The following is a 21,110-nucleotide window of genomic DNA, read 5'->3' as shown; positions in this document are numbered from 1 at the left end:
GGTCCCGCTGAGTCCCGGCGCTCGCTCCGTTCAGGTAACTGCTGATGGGAGGACCGCGGTGCTGCGGCTGGCTCCCCCTTCTCTTCCCTACTCTTGTCATTCTTTGTGGGTCTCGGTATAAGGTTGATTCCCCGTTTTTTGGAGGCTAGCGGCGGCGGAGCTCCGGAGCCTGCGACCTTACGCTTCCATGGCTAGCCACGCCCCCCCAGGGCTCCAATTTCACTCACAAACACCATGTGCCACTGATGATCCATCTGGCAGACGTTCGCCTCTGTAAACCTCTCGCTGTCTCGTTTGTCCTTCTTCCAATCATTGGGGCTCATGACATTGGACAGTGTAGACATCTCGACGAGGTGATCTGGTAGTGATAAACCAAGGCTTCTCAGTGACGATAAACGGCACGCTGACCACCAGGAGGCATCGCACAATTAGACCACAGGACTTCACTGGTTTTTGAGCTTCGATGTGGCTGAAAAAATTTCTTTTGAGCTGACTTTTATACCATTGAAGCTCCGCCCACGTGTCACAGATTGGAGCTTGGAAATTCCATCATTGGCATTATTATATATATATATATATATATATATATATATATATATATATATATATAAAATCTCACACACACACACCTCACTGTCTTCAAGGATTCTAGGATTTAATGCATAAGTCCTATTAATTTCCTCATGGAGTTCAGCAAATAAAAGCAGACATCCGATTGGTTGTCAGCGACCGATGTTTCCCGTTAAACATCCAAGCACTCCAAGTCCACTTACCTCGAACCTGTTTGACACAGGAGAGTGCGTATTGTAGCGTAGCGAGAGTCTTCAGTTTGCCTTTTCCCCTCTTCTCTGATGGGAGACGTATCTTCAGCTCCTTTAGGGCCTTCATCAGCTCTTTCTGATTTTTCTCCCGGGCGGATTGTTCGCTACTACAGAGAGAATGGCGACAAACGGAATGGTGATAAGTGGACAGCGGACTTGGAGGTGTCAGACGTTTTATATGGAGGGACTGAATTAAGTAACGATGATAGTGATGAAGTCTACGATGTGTAAGGCTGAGTAACTCTGCAGGTACACTATCTAACATCTTATACTCAGCCGGCTGCCTACTGGCATTGAGTGCACATCTCACTAAGGTCTTCTGCTTGTTTAGTATTTGCTGAGTTATATTGTGGTACTTGTAGTGGTCATATCTATGACTTTACAGTTACATGTCCTAAAATACAGTTCTTAAGAGTTCAGCTAAGCTGAATTGTGAATACAGCTCTGGAAGCACTTTTACTTACTACGGTTGGTATAAAACTTACCTGCAGCCACTGGTGGAGGGATTGTCTTGCTCGGAGCTGGCACTCAGGAGGCTGTAAGCAATGGAGCTGCTTGGAGGTGAAAGACTGTGAGAGTTGGTGCTGTGAAGGGAGAAAACAATGAATTGCTATCCACCCTCAAGGCTCCTTATCCCCATCGTGCAGCTACACTAGGGTCAATTCCATAGGAAACTAAAAGACCACCAAGGAAACCCACATCCACACTAGGGGAACATGCAAATACCATGCAGATGTTTCCTTGGTCAAACCCTTGGACCCAAGCCGCTTCACTCTTCCCATCCATTCCCTTTGCTTACCTTTTGCTGCTCTCCGTAGCCTCGAGCATGGCCGAATCTTTGCCGTTGCCGCTAGTGCTACTGTGGGAACTCCGGCTTTGCCGTGACTCGTTCCCATTCGATTCATTGCCACTGGAGCCATGGCTATTAGTATCGGTCTCATCCTGTTGAGTTCCCCCCATCTCACGGTTGGCCCGTGTTCGTCTCCCCCTCTCCCCAAGAGGGGGAGGAGGTTCACAAGACCCATTCATTCCCTCCGTTTTGGCGGATCACTGGTTTGAAGAGCCAGAGAGCAAATGAACAAAAGAGTCGTTCTGCGGAGCAAAGAAGAAAATGGATATAGAGGCGAGTTGTGTAAAGTAACAAACGGGTCACATACCTGCGCTAACTATATGTAACAACTGCCACGCATACATCACACAATGTACCACAAACACAGACAGCAGTGCAGTGTGCACTATAGTCCAACCTACATCTAAGACATAGGAGGCAGTATTATAGTAGTTATATTCTTGTACATAGGGGGCAGTATTATAGTAGTTATATTCTTGTACATAGGAGGCAGTATTATAGTAGTTATATTCTTGTACATAGGAGGCAGTATTATAGTAGTTATATTCTTGTATATAGGGGGCAGTATTATAGTAGTTATATTCTTGTACATAGGGGGCAGTATTATAGTAGTTATATTCTTGTACATAGGGAGCAGTATTATAGTAGTTATATTCTTGTACATAGGGGGCAGTATTATAGTAGTTATATTCTTGTACATAGGGGGCAGTATTATAGTAGTTATATTCTTGTACATAGGAGGCAGTATTATAGTAGTTATATTCTTGTACATAGGAGGCAGTATTATAGTAGTTATATTCTTGTACATAGGGGGCAGTATTATAGTGGTTATATTCTTGTACATAGGGGGCAGTCTTATAGTAGTTATATTCTTGTACATAGGAGCAGTATTATAGTAGTTATATTGTTGTACGTAGGGGAAGTATTATAGTAGTTATATTCTTGTACATTGGGGCAGTATTATAGTAGTTATATTCTTCTACATAGGGGGCAGTATTATAGTAGTTATATTTTTGTACATAGGTAGCAGTATTATAGTAGTTATATTCTTGTACATAGGGGGCAGTATTATAGTAGTTATATTCTTGTACATAGGGGCCAGTATTATAGTAGTTATATTCTTGTACATAGGGGGCAGTATTATAGTAGTTATATTCTTGTACATAGGGGGCAGTGTTATAGTAGTTATATTCTTGTACATAGGGGGCAGTATTATAGTAGTTATATTCCTGTACATAGGGAGCAGTATTATAGTAGTTATATTCCTGTACATAGGGGGCAGTATTATAGTAGTTATATTCCTGTACATAGGAGGCAGTATTATAGTAGTTCTATTCTTGTACATAGGGGGCAGTATTATAGTAGTTATATTCCTGTACATAGGGAGCAGTATTATAGTAGTTATATTCTTGTACATAGGGGCAGTATTATAGTAGTTATATTCTTGTACATAGGGGGCAGTATTATAGTAGTTATATTCTTGTACATAGGGGGCAGTATTATAGTAGTTATATTCTTGTACATAGGAGGCAGTATTATAGTAGTTATATTCTTGTACATAGGGGGCAGTATTATAGTAGTTATATTCCTGTACATAGGGAGCAGTATTATAGTAGTTATATTCCTGTACATAGGGGGCAGTATTATAGTAGTTATATTCTTGTACATAGGGGGCAGTATTATAGTTGTTATATCCTTGTACATAGGGGCAGTATTATAGTAGTTATATTCTTGTACATAGGGGCAGTATTATAGTAGTTATATTCTTGTACATAGGGGGCAGTATTATAGTAGTTATATTCTTGTGCATTAATAGTTAGATTTGACTAAATAGATTTGGAATTAAAAATTCTTTTCCATCAGAAGAATGGTCAGAAATCCTCTCCATAAATCTTTTCCTTGTAAATGCCCGTTCCATATATATCAGGAATGATGACTACAAAGGAAGAGCTGCTTCATTTCTAGAGATAAGACCCTTTACTACCGATCCGAGTCGCAGTTGCCGATGCAGGGCTCAGTGCTATGGTGTCCATTACTATCAAATAAGCTGTTCAACGTGTCATTAAGCATCATCAGGCAGTAGTTCATCAGATATGGAGGACAATGCTAGAGGGCTTCTTACTCTGTTTCCCCAAAATTAAGACCTACCCCAATAATAAGCCCCCCTACCCCCCTTTCCCCCTCCTGAAACATAAGCCCTCGCCAGAGAGGATAAAAAAAAAATCATGTGTTCTTTTCAATGAGAAAACTAAAAAGAAAATTCTATATATTGCAGTTCGCATCACATTGGCATGAAACTCGTATGCAGGAAATAACGGGCGAACTTTCTGCCAAATAGCAGAAAAATAGAAACATCGCAGCAACATTAAGAGAAAGAAATTAAACGAAGTCACACCTAAGTAGACGCATTGAAAACCACGGGCTCTACGGCCGTGCATCTCGCAGCACACAGACGCGTCCGGGTAAATACAGACCAATTAAAGAAATAAGCTTTGTGCGTCTCATTGCATAATGCTGACTAAAACAGAGAGGTGTGCACAGCGCCCTCTACATGCCATCCCACGCATCACTAGATCATATCTAACAGGTTAGCAGGTCAGAAAGCAGGGAGGAGTCAGAGAACTATGCAGATTACCCTGATACCTGAGCGGCCAATACAGTGCGCCCCCTAGTGGTCATTGCATCAGTCAGTGTGCAAATCTTAGACCAAACCTGCTGAAAGCTACATTGTACAACTCCCCGTTCTGGCATCATGGACTCCGGAATGATACATTGTAACAACATAGTAACACATAATACACAGTAACAAAGCAGTTATGCTGCTACATACAACTGTACCAAACCAGGAGGTGAGAAGTATGAGACCCCCTACAGGTTTTCAGCCTCTATGATTCTCTGACAGCAAGCAGAGATTTTTGAAAAAGGTGAAGAATTCATACCCGAAAGTTGCAAAATGTATCATCATACGACAGTTAACGGGATTTCCAGGACTTTAAAAAAAAAACCCTCAGCTTCACTTACAGCGAAGTACTGAAGCTCCTCTAATGTCATCAGCCCAGGTTGAAGCGTGTGATGCCCAGTTTCAGCGATGCCCGCCCACAGATCGTGCCCAGTCCCAGCCGCACACCCGGCGCTCTCTCCCTGCTCCGCAGGACATCGTACTCACCCTCAACAAGTACAACTTGGAAAGTCCTCGGTAGCCCAGCTTCTGCCCCGTGTTGGCGCCCAGCTATCCATGCCATGCGTAGCCCATCGCAGTCTTCGAGTCACGCAGTCGCCCCTGGCACCGCTGTCCACTCACCACGCACAATCCCAGTTTTTCGTATCCTCACCTTGTGCGTCTCATCCTCAGCTCTTCATTCTCTCCCTCACGTCTTCGTCTCTTCCTCTACCCTCGCATCCCTGGGTCCTCCCATCTCGCCATCCTATAGGCTGCCCGAGCCGTGATGTCACTGATCCATCCTTTGAAGTAATCGCCCCACACGTGGATCGCAGTGCTGCTGCCCCCCCTCTGCTCAGCGCTGATTGGAAATCCCAAACCGACCAATGACGGCGCGGCTGCTTCATAACATGCAAATATCAAGCATGGTTCTGCCACAATTTAACCCTTCTTCAGCCGGATGGCGTCTTGCTCCCCTTCCCACCTCCTTCCAACCCTCTAGGCTTCATTCTTTTCTCAGATGCCTGCAGATTATTAACGCCATTAACCCTTTGTAAACCAGAACCAGGCAAACATCTAAAAACCCGTCCTCTAACCCCAACCCCCCCCTTCAAAATCCACAGTCGATGGGTGTTTGCAATATAGCTGCATTCACGTCGCTAAGTAGAGATGTAGCAGAGCTGACTTTGTCACCTCGCGGTGGTTTTATATTAGGACAGCGGTGAGACCTTCTACATTACCGCCTTACATCATCTGCCAACAAAACCAGCTCTGCTACATCTACTCCGTGCATCATCACATATAGCTGCCCGGCTTGCTCTTTGGCCAATCAGCACCTCTGCCAATTGTAGTCATCTACAGCGATCCTTAACAGGCAGACTTTAACCCTTGCTTTACTGGGGACCCCAAGAGGACGTTTGATTTGCGGTTAGGCTGGATTCATACGGGCGAGTGCGATATCAGTCCGAGAAACTCAAAAATGCGAGTGCGATGCGTCTTGCAAGTAAACGTCATTTTCACGAACATGAAAAACGCATCTAAATAGAAAAAATAAATTACAAAAATAAATCAAAAAAAAAAAAAAAAAAAATCGCTCATCTGCGACTGCAATGCAATTTTTTTGTTTTTTCCCTCCAGGCAAGATCGCAAGAAAATTACATCATGGCGCGCATGAAAAAACGGACGGAAAAAAATTAAATATCCCCCCCGGGTGCGATGCGATCTTTAACCCATCCATTGCATATAATGGGCGCATTTTCTGCGATATTACGGAAAAATAGGATCTGCTGCAGACATTTCATCTTGTAGCACCGCTGTGTAAATTAACCCATTGGAAACAGAGGGTTACTACTTGGTGCGACGCAGAGAAACCCATGCGATCGCACAGAACTCACGCCACTTTCTCGCTCGTGTAAATAAGCCCGTAATGGCAGCGGTTTTATAGTAACATTTACCAGGGGGAGAAAAAAAAAAAACCATGAAAAACTTTTGCGCTCTCCACTTTGTCAGGAGATTCAGGACTGGGAACCATTAACTGCTTTCCTTTTAACTGGTGACCAGAAAGACTTTGACTCATGCGAGGAGCACGCCCAGCCAGGCCGTCCGGACAGGAGTGCCAAGAACATCGTGTTCCCAAGTAAGCAAACAGACCGCGATGAGATGGAAGCCAGAGGAAAGGAAGCCGGGGAGGAAAGTGTGCGCAGCAGCAAGAGGAGGACCACCGGGGATCCCCCCAGTGACATCACAGCCCCTCATATAATGGACCCCACGGAGCGGGCTACTGAGTAACACCCCAGGGCTATCTGGTTACATCCTCCTTACATACAAGCCCGGTGTCATGATAGCGGCTTACATAAAGACGAATTATATAAAAGCGTGCGAGGCGGCGTGAGACGGGGGATTTCTAGTTACTGGACAGCGGATTACCTCGGTAATAGCGGAGGAGGAGGGCGCTGCCGTATCAGCTGCAAAGTTATCTAATCGCACAACGTAACAGTCAAGTGTACCAAGATGGCGGCAGGACGGGCGCAGGCTTCGGGAGGCAGGCACAGTGGAAGGGGCTGTTCACACAACATTCTGCAAACAAGCTTCCACCAGGAGTGAACCAGTTATTGGGGTCTATGGAGTCGGGGTGTCCAGGTCTTTAAATGCTCCGATGCAGCACAGCTTCTATATACCCCCATGGGGCAGCACTGTGACACTAACAAAAACATAAAAGCCCCTGCTAGTCCTGCACTACTGTAACTACCCATTACCGTGGCCACGGTAGGTCTAGGCTAATAAGTACCTATAGGGCATGAGTCTGGCTACCAACTGCAAGCAATGCGGCGCCCAATATGCAAGCAATGGCTGCCAAGTGCACCCATATTGGGCCATGTGCCAATGGTTATAGAGGTCCAGCTTTTGAAGACCCCCAAAGTGTCGTGGTCCTGCTTCAAAACACACACACGCCATCGGGATCCAACTTCTAGATGCAAGCAATAGATACAGGGTTCCATCAATCACATACTTAACCACATCCATCTACAGCGTGCAAAACAGACACGTAAGGGATGAAGTTCTAAGTCCGATTGTTCAAAGGCATCCATAAAGTAGAAATCCACCCGCAGGAGATCCGAGTCCAGCCGCCACGCATCATCTTATTGGTCTCCCAATCAGTTATCAGTCGTTGGTAAGAAATCAATGTTGCAAACCCCCCCCCCAATATGGCCAGCAGGACATGAGCCATCTGAATACTCCCCATGATGACCGAGAGGTCCAGCTGCTGCCCAAACAGCTGCCGAATACATAAAATACACCATCTACCTAAACTGAAGTGTGCGGCCAGCTTAGAAACGCTTCATTAACCTCATTATTGTCCAATGCTCGAGGTCTCGCCCGGTGCCAGCCTATTTATAAGCCCCTCCAGCGGGCATGGTATGACGTACTACCCACCGCAGGCAGAAAACACATCGGTGATCGTCCAGGTACAAAACGAAAATAGACTAATTGTCCTAAACTTGGTGAGAACTCTGCTGTGTCCTCACTGAGGTTACTGCCAGAGACCCAACCAAGTCTTCTAACCCCGAGTCCAAAACCTCACCAAGTCCTTCTGTCCTCACTGAGGTTACTGCCAGAGACCCAACCAAGCCTTCTAACCCCGAGTCCAAAACCTCACCAAGTCCTTCCGTGGTCACCTGACTCCTTCCAGAGTGGAAACAAGGGGTGGGGGTCCGAATGATGTGCTGTGAGAGTAATCCCAGCCGAGTCCTTCTTGTACACGGACGGCATCCATTCAGGAAACCAGAGTCTCACGGCCCTGACGCTTCACGGCAAGAACCGGCTTCAGACTTTTTTCATCTTCCCATCTGGCTGTCAACTTTGCAAAGTTCTTGTCAGACGTAAACAATGGTGGGCGGACGCGCTCCGTGGGACATACTGTAGCCAAATAGTTCAGTGTGCACTTGCTGAGGTGTTTGATCAAAGAGACAGGTGCTTCATCATCAGCTTCCCGATGAAGAGCCTGGTTCAGGGTCGAAACGTGTTGTACTGCTATACCCATAAAGTACCCCTTGAATGCATTCTACTGCCTGGGAAACAACAAGATGTTCCGCTTTTCTTCTGAAAGTCCCTTCCTCCAAGGAAATTCAGGAAGCACTCGAATGGATGCCTGCTGACGGCAACGAGACTCAAAGCTTGTCCATCCCCAACTCATTTGGAGAGCTGATAAGCCCATGGTAGAGTAAGGCACCAATAGACACAGCCAAATGATGTGCTTATCAGAGGGGATCTCACATGACATTAGTTCCCCTCCCATGACTTTTGGCATGTTAGTGTATGTAGTAATGCCTCCCCCACACTCGGCCAAATCAGTAGCCTATGTAAAGTCCCATAACGCATGTTTGAATACCCGAATGCAATTTAATGGGGTTTATGCTGTCCGTAATATGCGCATAAAACACAAGTGCGTAATACGGACCCAAGCTACGCCCGTGTGAATGAGCACTTCTTGTCCTGGTAGACGGGAATATTGCAGTCGTCTTGGGAAGGCAGAAGCCACTAAAGAAATGCCAAGCTGTTCCTGGCATGACGGGGCTGATATTAACCATATCACGCCGGCCGGGCTCGTTATCCGTCACAGAGCGAATAACTAACCCCAAAAGGAAAAAAACATTAAAAATAACCCCAGATCGATTCAAGGCCTGCAGACGTCACCGGCTGTGACCTCAGCTTACACAGCAGGTGGGCGATGACGTCATAAAGGGCCGGCGCAGTACAGTGATTGGTCGCTTTGAACGCCGTGGGCGTGGTTTTCCACATGGCATGCTCCCAGACACGAGCCTGCATACTTTCCAGCGTCTTCTCGTCTTCCTTGTCTGCCGTGTTCCTCTCCTTGGCTTCGGGGCATGAGCTGGGTTAGTGGGGCAGCCAATGAGAAAGCAGACGGAACACAAGAGACATACAGATGACCCGGACACATGTGGAGGCGGGCGACACGCTGTGATGTACCACACGTCAGCGCGCAGATCTGACATATAACAGGCCAATGGAGAGAGAAGACAGACAGAAGGAGTGGGAGACGATCTCAAGATGTGGCCTAGAAAAGCTGCAGATACACAGGCGGCACAAAGACCCCGGAAACACGGCGAAGCCTCAGCCTGCCCGGCTCACCTCTAGTGGGGACCCAGCAAGACCTTTAATGCCAACTCTGCAGCTGGCGTTGGTCTGTTGATCAGTTCTGCACTAGGGCATACAGTGGGCAATATTAACCCCTTAGGGACGGGCAAGACACCTTTTTACTGACCTCACTAACGGGCTTTAAACCTCAACATCTGACTACTGACAGCCAGGCTCCTGCTCCAACCTACGAGAACAGAGAAACCTCAGATCCAGGCAGCTTAACCCCTTACATGCTACTATCGATATCATGTGCAGCATGTAAGCAGATAGCAGGGTAAGGGGGCTCCCGCCACCCAATGGCACCCCGCAATGCAATCTCAAGGTTCCAATGGGTCACCATGGCAGCCAGCGGCTTAACAAAAAGGCCACCATGTTTGCCATATAACTCAGCCTATTAGACCCCGCCTCTGGCAGAGCCTAATAGGCTGATGTCATAGGCATCAGTAGAATGCACTACAGAAGTAATGCAGTGTACTATACCAGCGATCAAACGATCACATCTTCAGGTTCTCTTGAGGAACTAAAAAAAAAAAAAAAAGGAAAAAAGTGCAATAAAGTTTAACTTAATGAAAAAAAAAACTAATTAAAAAATAAAATAATGCAAAACGCACTTTCCCCCCACTAAAACCCTTTTCAGGGGATAATACCAGAAAAAAAGGAACACAAAATAGTTATTAACGTGTTTGCAAAGACCCAGACAATTTTTTTTCTATCTCACATGGTGAATGCAGTAAAAAAAAGGAAAAAAAAAGATAAAAAATTAAACGCTAAAATTGTTTTTTTTCGTTTGCTCAAAGTCCAATTTGTTGAAAATCCAATAAAAAGGGCAATTCAACATTCACATGTACCTCAACATATAACCGACAGAAAGTACAAGTCTTCCTGCAAACAACAGACCGCTGGTACCGGAGAGGTAAGAGTGCTCCGGGCGTTGGAACTGCTTTAGGCCGCCTGCACATGGGAGTGCATTACAATACGCACTCCTATGCAGACGGTCGCGGTTTGGCCGCGCGAAATGTCGCACAGCAAACAAACCGGGGCATGTCCTATTTTTGTGCGGGGCTCGCAGAGCCTCACACAGATACGTCACTCACCCGGCCGCCGGCTCCGATCTGCGCATGCGCCGGCTGCCCGGCAGCCGGCACATGAAAGAGCGGGGGCCGCCGAGCGCGGGTGAGTACGCGCTCGTCTCTGCAGGCGCTCGGGTCGGGTCCCGCGGCGGGAATTCTCGCCGCCGGATCCAACCCGTTCGTCTGCAGGCGGCCTTACAAACGTTTTTCCATTGTGCAACATTTGTAAAAATTAAGAAAAAAACCTTTATCAGCCCGTTATCGCTGTAATCTGCCGATCAGGTAAGGAAGTCATCAGGCGATTTTTACTGAATGGCGAACGCCGTAAAAACAAAACCCAAAAACAATCGCAGAATTTCAGGTAGGTAGATGGGGGGGGGGGGGGGGGATCTCCCTCCCCCCCCTAAAAATGATACAACACATTATATGTATCCTAATTGGCGCTGTTAAAAAATACAACTTGACCCAAAAAACATAAGCCTTCGCACGGCGATGTCGGCGAGTTACGGCTCTTGCATTGCGACAATGCATGTCACTTGGTCCTTAAGGTAAAAAAAAAAAATAGGCTGATCGCTAAAGGGTTAAATGCATTAGTTGGTGGGGGTCCAACATCAGGGTCCCCACTAATCCAGTGAATGAAGGGCTGCAGTTCGGCTATTGTCACTGCAGAGCAGCGCTCCTGGTCACCCAGACATGCAGGGAGCAATTAGACAACAGGTTGCCAAAGTGCTGAGCTAGTACGGCAGCCCCGTCATTCTCCTGGTCGGTGGGGGTCTCAGAGTTCGGACCCCCAACAATCATTCTAGCTAGCTAGGAATACCCCTTTAACAACTTATGGCTCCCGACCAGCCAAGGAACCCCTGCGTGCTCTAGGTCAGGTGTCATGGCCGACCGCCTATTCCTAACCAGAAGCATACGTATGAGATAACAGATGATGTGCGCCCCCTTCAGCCTAGATAGCATCTGACTAGTAGAGAAGCCCTCTCCCCCTGACCACATAACACCGTCCATACACACGGATGGGGCACAGAAAGGCTACAGGATGATTATTATGTCACGGAGCAGCAGGCTGGAGGGGGCGCCGCGAAGACGACCCAATCACATAACGTTCTCTTACCCAACGAGGTTATATAATAGGGCTGAGGGTGATATAATAGAGGAAGACGACCGGGAGAACAGGGAAGGGAATCTACAGTAATCAGGAGGACACCGAGGACAGATAACTGCCGCTACCTGCACATTCCTAACCACAGGGGGCAGTATTATAGCAGTTCTATTCTTCTACATAGGGGGCAGTATTATAGTAGTTATATTCTTGGACATACGAGCAGTATTATAGTAGTTATATTCTTGTACATAGGAGCAGTATTATAGTAGTTATATTCTTGTACATGGGGGGCAGTATTATAGTAGTTATATTCTTGTACATAGGGGGCAGTATTATAGTAGTTATATTCTTGTATATAGGAGGCAGTATTATAGTAGTTATATTCTTGTATATAGGAGGCAGTATTATAGTAGTTCTATTCTTGTATATAGGGGGCACTATTATAGTAGTTATATTCTTGTACATAGGAGGCAGTATTATAGTAGTTATATTCTTGTACATAGTAGGCAGTATTATAGTATATTCTTGTACATAGGAGCAGTATTATAGTAGTTATATTCTTGTACATAGGGGGCAGTATTATAGTAGTTATATTCTTGTACATAGGGGGCAGTATTATAGTAGTTATATCCTTGTACATAGGGGGGCAGTATTATAGTAGTTATATTCTTGTACATAGGGGGGGCAGTATTATAGTAGTTATATTCTTGTACATAGGGGGGCAGTATTATAGTAGTTATATTCTTGTACATAGGAGCAGTATTATAGTAGTTATATTCTTGTACATAGGGGGCAGTATTATAGTAGTTATATTCTTGTACATAGGAGCAGTATTATAGTAGTTATATTCTTGTACATAGGGGGCAGTATTATAGTAGTTATATTCTTGTACATAGGGGGCAGTATTATAGTAGTTATATTCTTGTATATAGGAGGCAGTATTATAGTAGTTATATTCTTGTACATAGAGGGCAGTATTATAGTAGTTATATTCTTGTACATAGGGGGCAGTATTATAGTAGTTATATCCTTGTACATAGGGGGGCAGTATTATAGTAGTTATATTCTTGTACATAGGGGGGCAGTATTATAGTAGTTATATTCTTGTACATAGGAGCAGTATTATAGTAGTTATATTCTTGTACATAGGGGGCAGTATTATAGTAGTTATATTCTTGTACATAGGAGCAGTATTATAGTAGTTATATTCTTGTACATAGGAGCAGTATTATAGTAGTTATATTCTTGTACATAGGGGGCAGTATTATAGTAGTTATATTCTTGTACATAGGGGGCAGTATTATAGTAGTTATATTCTTGTACATAGGGGGCAGTATTATAGTAGTTATATTCTTGTACATAGGGGGCAGTATTATAGTAGTTATATTCTTGTACATAGGGGGCAGTATTATAGTAGTTATATTCTTGTACATAGGGGGCAGTATTATAGTAGTTATATTCTTGTACATAGGGGGCAGTATTATAGTAGTTATATTCTTGTACATAGGGGGCAGTATTATAGTAGTTATATTCTTGTACATAGGGGCAGTATTATAGTAGTTATATTCTTGTACATAGGGAGGCAGTATTATAGTAGTTATATTCTTGTACATAGGGGGCAGTATTATAGTAGTTATTTTCTTGTACATAAGGGGCAGTATTATAGTAGTTATTTTCTTGTACATAAGGGGCAGTATTATAGTAGTTATTTTCTTGTACATAGGGGGCAGTATTATAGTAGTTATATTCTTGTACATAGAGGGCAGTATTATAGTAGTTATATTCTTGTACATAGGGGGCAGTATTATAGTAGTTATATTCTTGTACATAGGGGCAGTATTATAGTAGTTATATTCTTGTACATAGGGAGCAGTATTATAGTAGTTATATTCTTGTACATAGGAGGCAGTATTATAGTAGTTATATTCTTGTACATAGGAGCAGTATTATAGTAGTTATATTCTTGTACATAGTGGGCAGTATTATAGTAGTTATATTCTTGTACATAGGGAGCAGTATTATAGTAGTTATATTCTTGTACATAGGAGGCAGTATTATAGTAGTTATATTCTTGTACATAGGGGCAGTATTATAGTAGTTATATTCTTGTACATAGGAGGCAGTATTATAGTAGTTATATTCTTGTACACAGGGGGCAGTATTATAGTAGTTATATTCTTGTACACAGGGGGCAGTATTATAGTAGTTATATTCTTGTACATAGGGGGCAGTATTATAGTAGTTATATTCTTGTACATAGGGGGCAGTATTATAGTAGTTATATTCTTGTACATAGGGAGCAGTATTATAGTAGTTATATTCTTGTACATAGGGAGCAGTATTATAGTAATTATATTCTTGTACACAGGGGGCAGTATTATAGTAGTTATATTCTTGTACATAGGGGGCAGTATTATAGTAGTTATATTCTTGTACATAGGAGGCAGTATTATAGTAGTTATATTCTTGTACATAGGGAGCAGTATTATAGTAGTTATATTCTTGTACATAGGGAGCAGTATTATAGTAGTTATATTCTTGTACATAGGGAGCAGTATTATAGGAGTTCTAATCTTGTACATAGGGGGGCAGTATTATAGGAGTTCTAACCTTGTACATAGGTGGGCAGTATTATAGTAGTTACGATTAACCAATCACAACCATTCAATGAATGGCTGTGATTATTTAATCAAGTGCTGCCTCTCATTGGCTGACGTGACGCTCAAATAACCAATCAGAGCATTAGCTTGCTGGAGGCCAGGTATTCAAGCCCACCTACCAGGAAGAACTGCTCTGGCAGCCTGCAGCGATGGAGACCAGCATGAGGGACCCGGACGCTGGCTACTATCTAAGGCCGCCTGCAGACGGGCGGAAATTCCGCTGCTGGAAGCCTGCATAGGATTGCGTTAACAAACGCAATCCTATGCAGAAGGCCGCGCGAAATCTCTCGCGGCAAACAAACCGCGGCATGCCCCACGCAGAAACTTCACTCACCGGCAGACGGCACATGAAAGATCCAGAGCTGTGGGGCGCGGGTGAGTATGCTCTCTGCAGGCGCTTGGGTCGGGTCCCGCGGCGAGAATTCTCACTGACGGATCCGACCTGGCCGTCTGCAGGCGGCCTTAGTAATATAAGGCACTGTGCCTCTTTTCGGGCAAAAATTAATATAAGACAGTGTCTTATTATTGGGGAAACACAGAACTAATGAAGCAATTGCTAGGGGCCACTAATGAGGGTTATTTACTTTTGGGGGTGCTATTACTAATGATGGCACTACTGGGGGGGGGGGGGCTCTGTTACTACTGGGGCCACTGAGGAGCGCACTTACTATTGTAGACATTACTGGGGCCACTATTATTCTGTCACTGCACATAAGTCCCCAGGCAGCAGGGGGCGCCCCTCTTATCAGGGGATCACATGTAGAATAAGGATCAGATCACTATAGGATCATCCAGCACAAAGCTGCTTGCTGACGGTTTCACGATGCACGACCAGCATATTCTTGCATTTGTCACTGTACACACAGCCGATCTGTGAGCGACAAGGATCGGAGGAGCCGTCCCGGAGGTCACCTACCTGTGAGAGGAGGCTCCCCGCGGAGATCAGACGGAAGGTGTCCTGGTATGGGAGCTCCGACTGTCAGATCTCAATCTCAGTACTGTGTGGGTCCTGCCATCCCCAGCTCCACGTGAGGCAGCAGTGCTGAGCCACACCCACCACCTCCGATTGGTTGCCCCAGATCTCTGTCCACGCCCCCTGAACGGTGATTGGAGAAATGCAGAGAGGGGAGAAAACGAGGTGAGGAGACACGAGACAAGAAATGTGTGCGATGCCGTGTGTCAGCTTCACCGAGCGGCGCTCAGCCTGTTGTCATCCGACAGGGGGCGCCAGCGGGGTGTTTATGTGATCTGAGATATTACTGCACGACGAGTCCGCAACACGTAATGCTACGAGAGCTCCAGTAGAGGGTGCCACAGCACAGCCCCCTCCACCTGTATATACCTCTACAGGGGTCTCTAGCACAGCCCCCTCCACCTGTATATACCTCTACAGGGGTCTCTAGCACAGCCCCCTCCACCTGTATATACCTCTACAGGGGTCTCTAGCACAGCCCCCTCCACCTGTATATACCTCTACAGGGGTCTCCAGCACAGCCCCCTCCACCTGTATATACCTCTACAGGGGTCTCCACCACAGCCCCCTCCACCTGTATATACCTCTACAGGGGTCTCTACCACAGCCCCCTCCACCTGTATATACCTCTACAGGGGTCTCTACCACAGCCCCCTCCACCTGTATATACCTCTACAGGGGTCTCTACCACAGCCCCCTCCACCTGTATATACCTCTACAGGGGTCTCCACCACAACCCCCTCCACCTGTATATACCTCTACAGGGGTCTCCACCACAGCCCCCTCCACCTGTATATACCTCTACAGGGGTCTCTAGCACAGCCCCCTCCACCTGTATATACCGCTACAGGGGTCTCTAGCACAGCCCCCTCCACCTGTATATACCTCTACAGGGGTCTCCACCGCAGCCCCCTCCACCTGTATATAACACTACAGGGGTCTCTACCACAGCCCCCTACACCTGTATATACCTCTACAGGGGTCTCCACCACAGCCCCCCCACCTGTATATACCTCTACAGGGGTCTCTACCACAGCCCCCTCCACCTGTATATACCTCTACAGGGGTCTCTACCACAGCCCCCTCCACCTGTATATACCTCTACAGGGGTCTCCACCACAGCCCCCCCACCTGTATATACCTCTACAGGGGTCTCTAGCACAGCCCCCTCCACCTGTATATACCTCTACAGGGGTCTCTACCACAGCCCCCTCCACCTGTATATACCTCTACAGGGGTCTCTACCACAGCCCCCTCCACCTGTATATACCTCTACAGGGGTCTCCACCACAACCCCCTCCACCTGTATATACCTCTACAGGGGTCTCCACCACAGCCCCCTCCACCTGTATATACCTCTACAGGGGTCTCTAGCACAGCCCCCTCCACCTGTATATACCGCTACAGGGGTCTCTAGCACAGCCCCCTCCACCTGTATATACCTCTACAGGGGTCTCCACCGCAGCCCCCTCCACCTGTATATAACACTACAGGGGTCTCTACCACAGCCCCCTACACCTGTATATACCTCTACAGGGGTCTCCACCACAGCCCCCCCACCTGTATATACCTCTACAGGGGTCTCTACCACAGCCCCCTCCACCTGTATATACCTCTACAGGGGTCTCTACCACAGCCCCCTCCACCTGTATATACCTCTACAGGGGTCTCCACCACAGCCCCCCCACCTGTATATACCTCTACAGGGGTCTCTAGCACAGCCCCCTACACCTGTATATACCTCTACAGGGGTCCTACCACAGCCCCCTCCACCTGTATATACCTCTACAGGGGTCTCCACCACAGCCCCCTCCACCTGTATATACCTCTACAGGGGTCTCTAGCACAGCCCCCTCCACCTGTATATACCTCTACAGGGGTCTCCAGCACAGCCCCCTCCACCTGTATATACCTCTACAGGGGTCTCTAGCACAGCCCCCTCCACCTGTATATACCTCTACAGGGGTCTCTAGCAGAGCCCCCTCCACCTGTATATACCTCTACAGGGGTCTCTAGCACAGCCCCCTCCACCTGTATATACCTCCACAGGGGTCTCTACCGCAGCCCCCTCCACCTGTATATAACACTACAGGGGTCTCCACCGCAGCCCCCTCCACCTGTATATAACACTACAGGGGTCTCCACCGCAGCCCCCTCCACCTGTCTGTAACACTACAGGGGTCTCCAACACAGTCTCCTCCACCTGTCTGTACAACAGGGGTCTCCACCACAGCCCCCTCCACCTGTGTATAATACTACAGGGGTCTCCACCACAGCCCCCTCCACCTGTGTATAATACTACAGGGGTCTCCACCACAGCCCCCTCCACCTGTATATATTACTACATGGGTCTCCACCGCAGCCCCCTCCACCTGTATATATCACTAAAGGGGGGCTCCACGACAGCCCCCTCCACCTGTATATAATACTACAAGGGTCTTCATCACAGTCCCCTCCACCTGTATATAATACTACAAGGGTCTCCATCATAGCCCCCTCAACCTGTCTGTACAACAGGGGTCTCCACCACAGCCCTATCCACCTGTCTGTAACACTACAGGGGTCTCCACCACAGCCCCCTCTACCTGCCTGTAACACTACAGGGGTCTCCACCACAGCCCCCTCCACCTGCCTGTAACACTACAGGGGTCTCCACCACAGCCCCCTCCACCTGTATATAACACTACAGGGGGTCCACCACAGCCCCCTCTACCTGCCTGTAACACTACAGAGGGTCCACCAAACCCCTCTCTACCTGCCTGTAACACTACAGGGGTCTCCAACACAGTCTCCTCCACCTGTCTGTATAACAGGGGTCTCCACCACAGTCTCCTCCACCTGTGTATAATACTACAGGGGTCTCCACCACAGCCCCCTCTACCCATTAGTACTACAGGGGTCTCTACTAAAGCCCCACCACCACCAGTCTGTACTACAGTGGTCTCCACCATAACCCCCTCCACCTGTCTGTAAAACTACAGGGGTCTCCACCACAGCCCCCTCCACCTGTCTGTAACACTACAGTGGTCTCCACCACAGCCCCCTCTACCTGCCTGTAACACTACAGGGGTCTCCACCACAGCCCCCTCTACCTGTCTGTAAAACTACAGGGGTCTCCACCACAGCCCCCTCCACCTGTCTGTAAAACTACAGGGGTCTCCACCACAGCCCCCTCTACCTGTCTGTAACACTACAGGGGTCTCCACCACAGCCCCCTCTACCTGCCTGTAACACTACAGGGGTCTCCACCACAGCCCCCTCTACCTGTCTGTAACACAATAGGGGTCTCCACCACAGCCTCCCCACCTATCTGTAACACTACAGGGGTCTCCACCACAGCCCCCTCCACCTGTCTGTAACACTACAGGGGTCTCCACCACAGCCCCCTCCACCCGTTTGTACTACAGTGGTCTCCACCACAGCCCCCCCCCCCCCCCCCCACACACACACACACCTGTCTGTACTACAGTGGTCTCAACCATAACCCCCTCCACTTGTCTGTAACATGACAGGGGTCTCCACCATAGCCCCCTCCACCTGTCTATACTACAGGGGTCTCCACCACAGCCCCCTCCACCTGTATATATCACTAAAGGGGGGCTCCACGACAGCCCCCTCCACCTGTATATAATACTACAAGGGTCTTCATCACCGTCCCCTCCACCTGTATATAATACTACAAGGGTCTCCATCATAGCCCCCTCAACCTGTCTGTACAACAGGGGTCTCTACCACAGCCCCCTCCACCTGTCTGTAACACTACAGGGGTCTCCACCACAGCCCCCTCTACCTGCCTGTAACACTACAGGGGTCTCCACCATAGCCCCCTCCACCTGTCTGTAACACTACAGGGGTCTCCAACACAGTCTCCTCCACCTGTCTGTATAACAGGGGTCTCCACTACAGTCTCCTCCACCTGTCTGTAACTCTACAGGGGTCTCCACCACAGCCCCCTCTACCTGCCTGTAACACTACAGGGGTCTCCACCACAGCCCCCTCCACCTGTCTGTAACACTACAGGGGGTCCACCACAGCCCCCTCTACCTACCTGTAACACTACAGGGGTCTCCACCACAGCCCCCTCTACCTGTCTGTAACACTACAGGGGTCTCCACCACAGCCTCCCCACCTATCTGTAACACTACAGGGGTCTCCCCCACAGCCCCCTCCACCTGTCTGTAACACTACAGGGGTCTCCACCACAGCCCCCTCCACCCGTTTGTACTACAGTGGTCTCCACCACAGCCCCCCCCCCCCCCCCCCCCACACACACACACACCTGTCTGTACTACAGTGGTCTCCACCATAACCCCCTCCACTTGTCTGTAACATGACAGGGGTCTCCACCATAGCCCCCTCCACCTGTCTATACTACAGGGGTCTCCACCACAGCCCCCTCTACCTGTATATAATACTACAGGGGTCTCCACCACAGCCCCCTCCACCTGTATATAATACTACAGGGGTCTCCACCACAGCCCCCTCCACCTGTATATATTACTACATGGGTCTCCAGCACAGCCCCCTCCACCTGTATATATTACTACATGGGTCTCCACCACAGCCCCCTCCACCTGTATATATTACTACATGGGTCTCCACCACAGCCCCCTCCCCCTGTATATATTACTACAGGGGTCTCCACCACAGCCCCCTCCACCTGTATATATCACTAAAGGGGGGCTCCATGACAGCCCCCTCCACCTGTATATAATACTACAAGGGTCTTCATCACAGTCCCCTCCACCTGTATATAATACTACAAGGGTCTCCATCATAGCACCCTCAACCTGCCTGTACAACAGGGGTCTCTACCACAGCCCCCTCTACCTGCCTGTACAACAGGGGTCTCTACCACAGCCCCCTCTACCTGCCTGTACAACAGGGGTCTCTACCACAGCCCCCTCTACCTGCCTGTACAACAGGGGTCTCTACCACAGCCCCCTCTACCTGCCTGTAACACTACAGGGGTCTCCACTACAGTCTCCTCCACCGGTCTGTAACTCTACAGGGGTCTCCACCACAGCCCCTTCCACCTGTATATACCTCTACAGGGGTCTCCACCACAGCCCCCTCCACCTGTATATACCTCTACAGGGGTCTCCACCACAGCCCCTCCACCTGTATATAACACTATAGGGGTCTGTGTGCAGGGCGGGTTGCCACCATGCTGTACTTAATGATGTGTATTAAAAAAATCTGTCTTAGCAACCAATCACAGCGCAACTTTTATTTCTTATGTTGCTGAGGTAAAATTAAAGCTGCGCTGTGATTGGTTGCCGTGGACTCGTACAAAGCCTTTATAACAGTGTGGTTCTGACCTACTTTTCTATGGCCCAACCTGTATTACCGTACACTACAGCTCCCTGAACTGCTATATACTAATGCAGTATACAGATATTACCACACACCACAGCCCCCTGTACCTGTATATAATACTACAGTGTACAGATATTACCGCACACCACAGCCCCCTGTACTGCTATATACTAATGCAGTATACAGATATTACCACACACCACAGCTCCCTGCACTACTATATACTAATGCAGCATACAGATATTACCGCACACCACAGCTCCCTGAACTGCTATATACTAATGCAGTACACAGATATTACCTCACACCACAGCCCCCTGCACTGCTATATACTAATGCAGTATACAGATATTACCGCACACTACAGCTCCCTGAACTGCTATATACTAATGCAGTATACAGATATTACCGCACACCACAGCCCCCTGTACTGCTATATACTAATGCAGTATAGAGATATTACCGCACACAACAGTCCCCTTTACCTGTA

The 21,110-nt window shown here is 47.6% G+C and overlaps 1 protein-coding gene across 5 annotated transcripts in view; it reads right to left on the bottom strand.

Annotated features, from left to right (window-relative positions):
- The window catches only part of PER1 (period circadian regulator 1), a 40,707-nt gene extending 25,325 nt beyond the window's left edge, over window positions 1-15,382 (bottom strand). For 2 of the 5 annotated variants that reach the window (XM_066593796.1, XM_066593800.1), the window contains exons 1-4: window positions 4,838-5,057; window positions 1,621-1,913; window positions 1,307-1,405; window positions 774-928 (exon numbers count right to left, since the gene is read on the bottom strand). In XM_066593796.1, the coding sequence (XP_066449893.1) occupies window positions 774-928; window positions 1,307-1,405; window positions 1,621-1,850 (484 nt within the window). In that variant the 5' untranslated portion in view covers window positions 1,851-1,913; window positions 4,838-5,057. Of the gene's footprint in view, window positions 1-773; window positions 929-1,306; window positions 1,406-1,620; window positions 1,914-4,837; window positions 5,066-15,244 lie in introns of those variants that run through there. The other 3 variants (XM_066593797.1, XM_066593798.1, XM_066593799.1) reach the window with 3 other exon arrangements.
- Between the last annotated feature and the right edge of the window lie 5,728 nt (window positions 15,383-21,110).

This window comes from Eleutherodactylus coqui, chromosome 2, assembly GCF_035609145.1.
Source record: "Eleutherodactylus coqui strain aEleCoq1 chromosome 2, aEleCoq1.hap1, whole genome shotgun sequence".
Taxonomy (NCBI): Eukaryota; Metazoa; Chordata; class Amphibia; order Anura; family Eleutherodactylidae; genus Eleutherodactylus; species Eleutherodactylus coqui.
Note: the sequence above shows the minus strand (reverse complement) of the source record. Positions and strands in the feature narration are given on the sequence as shown.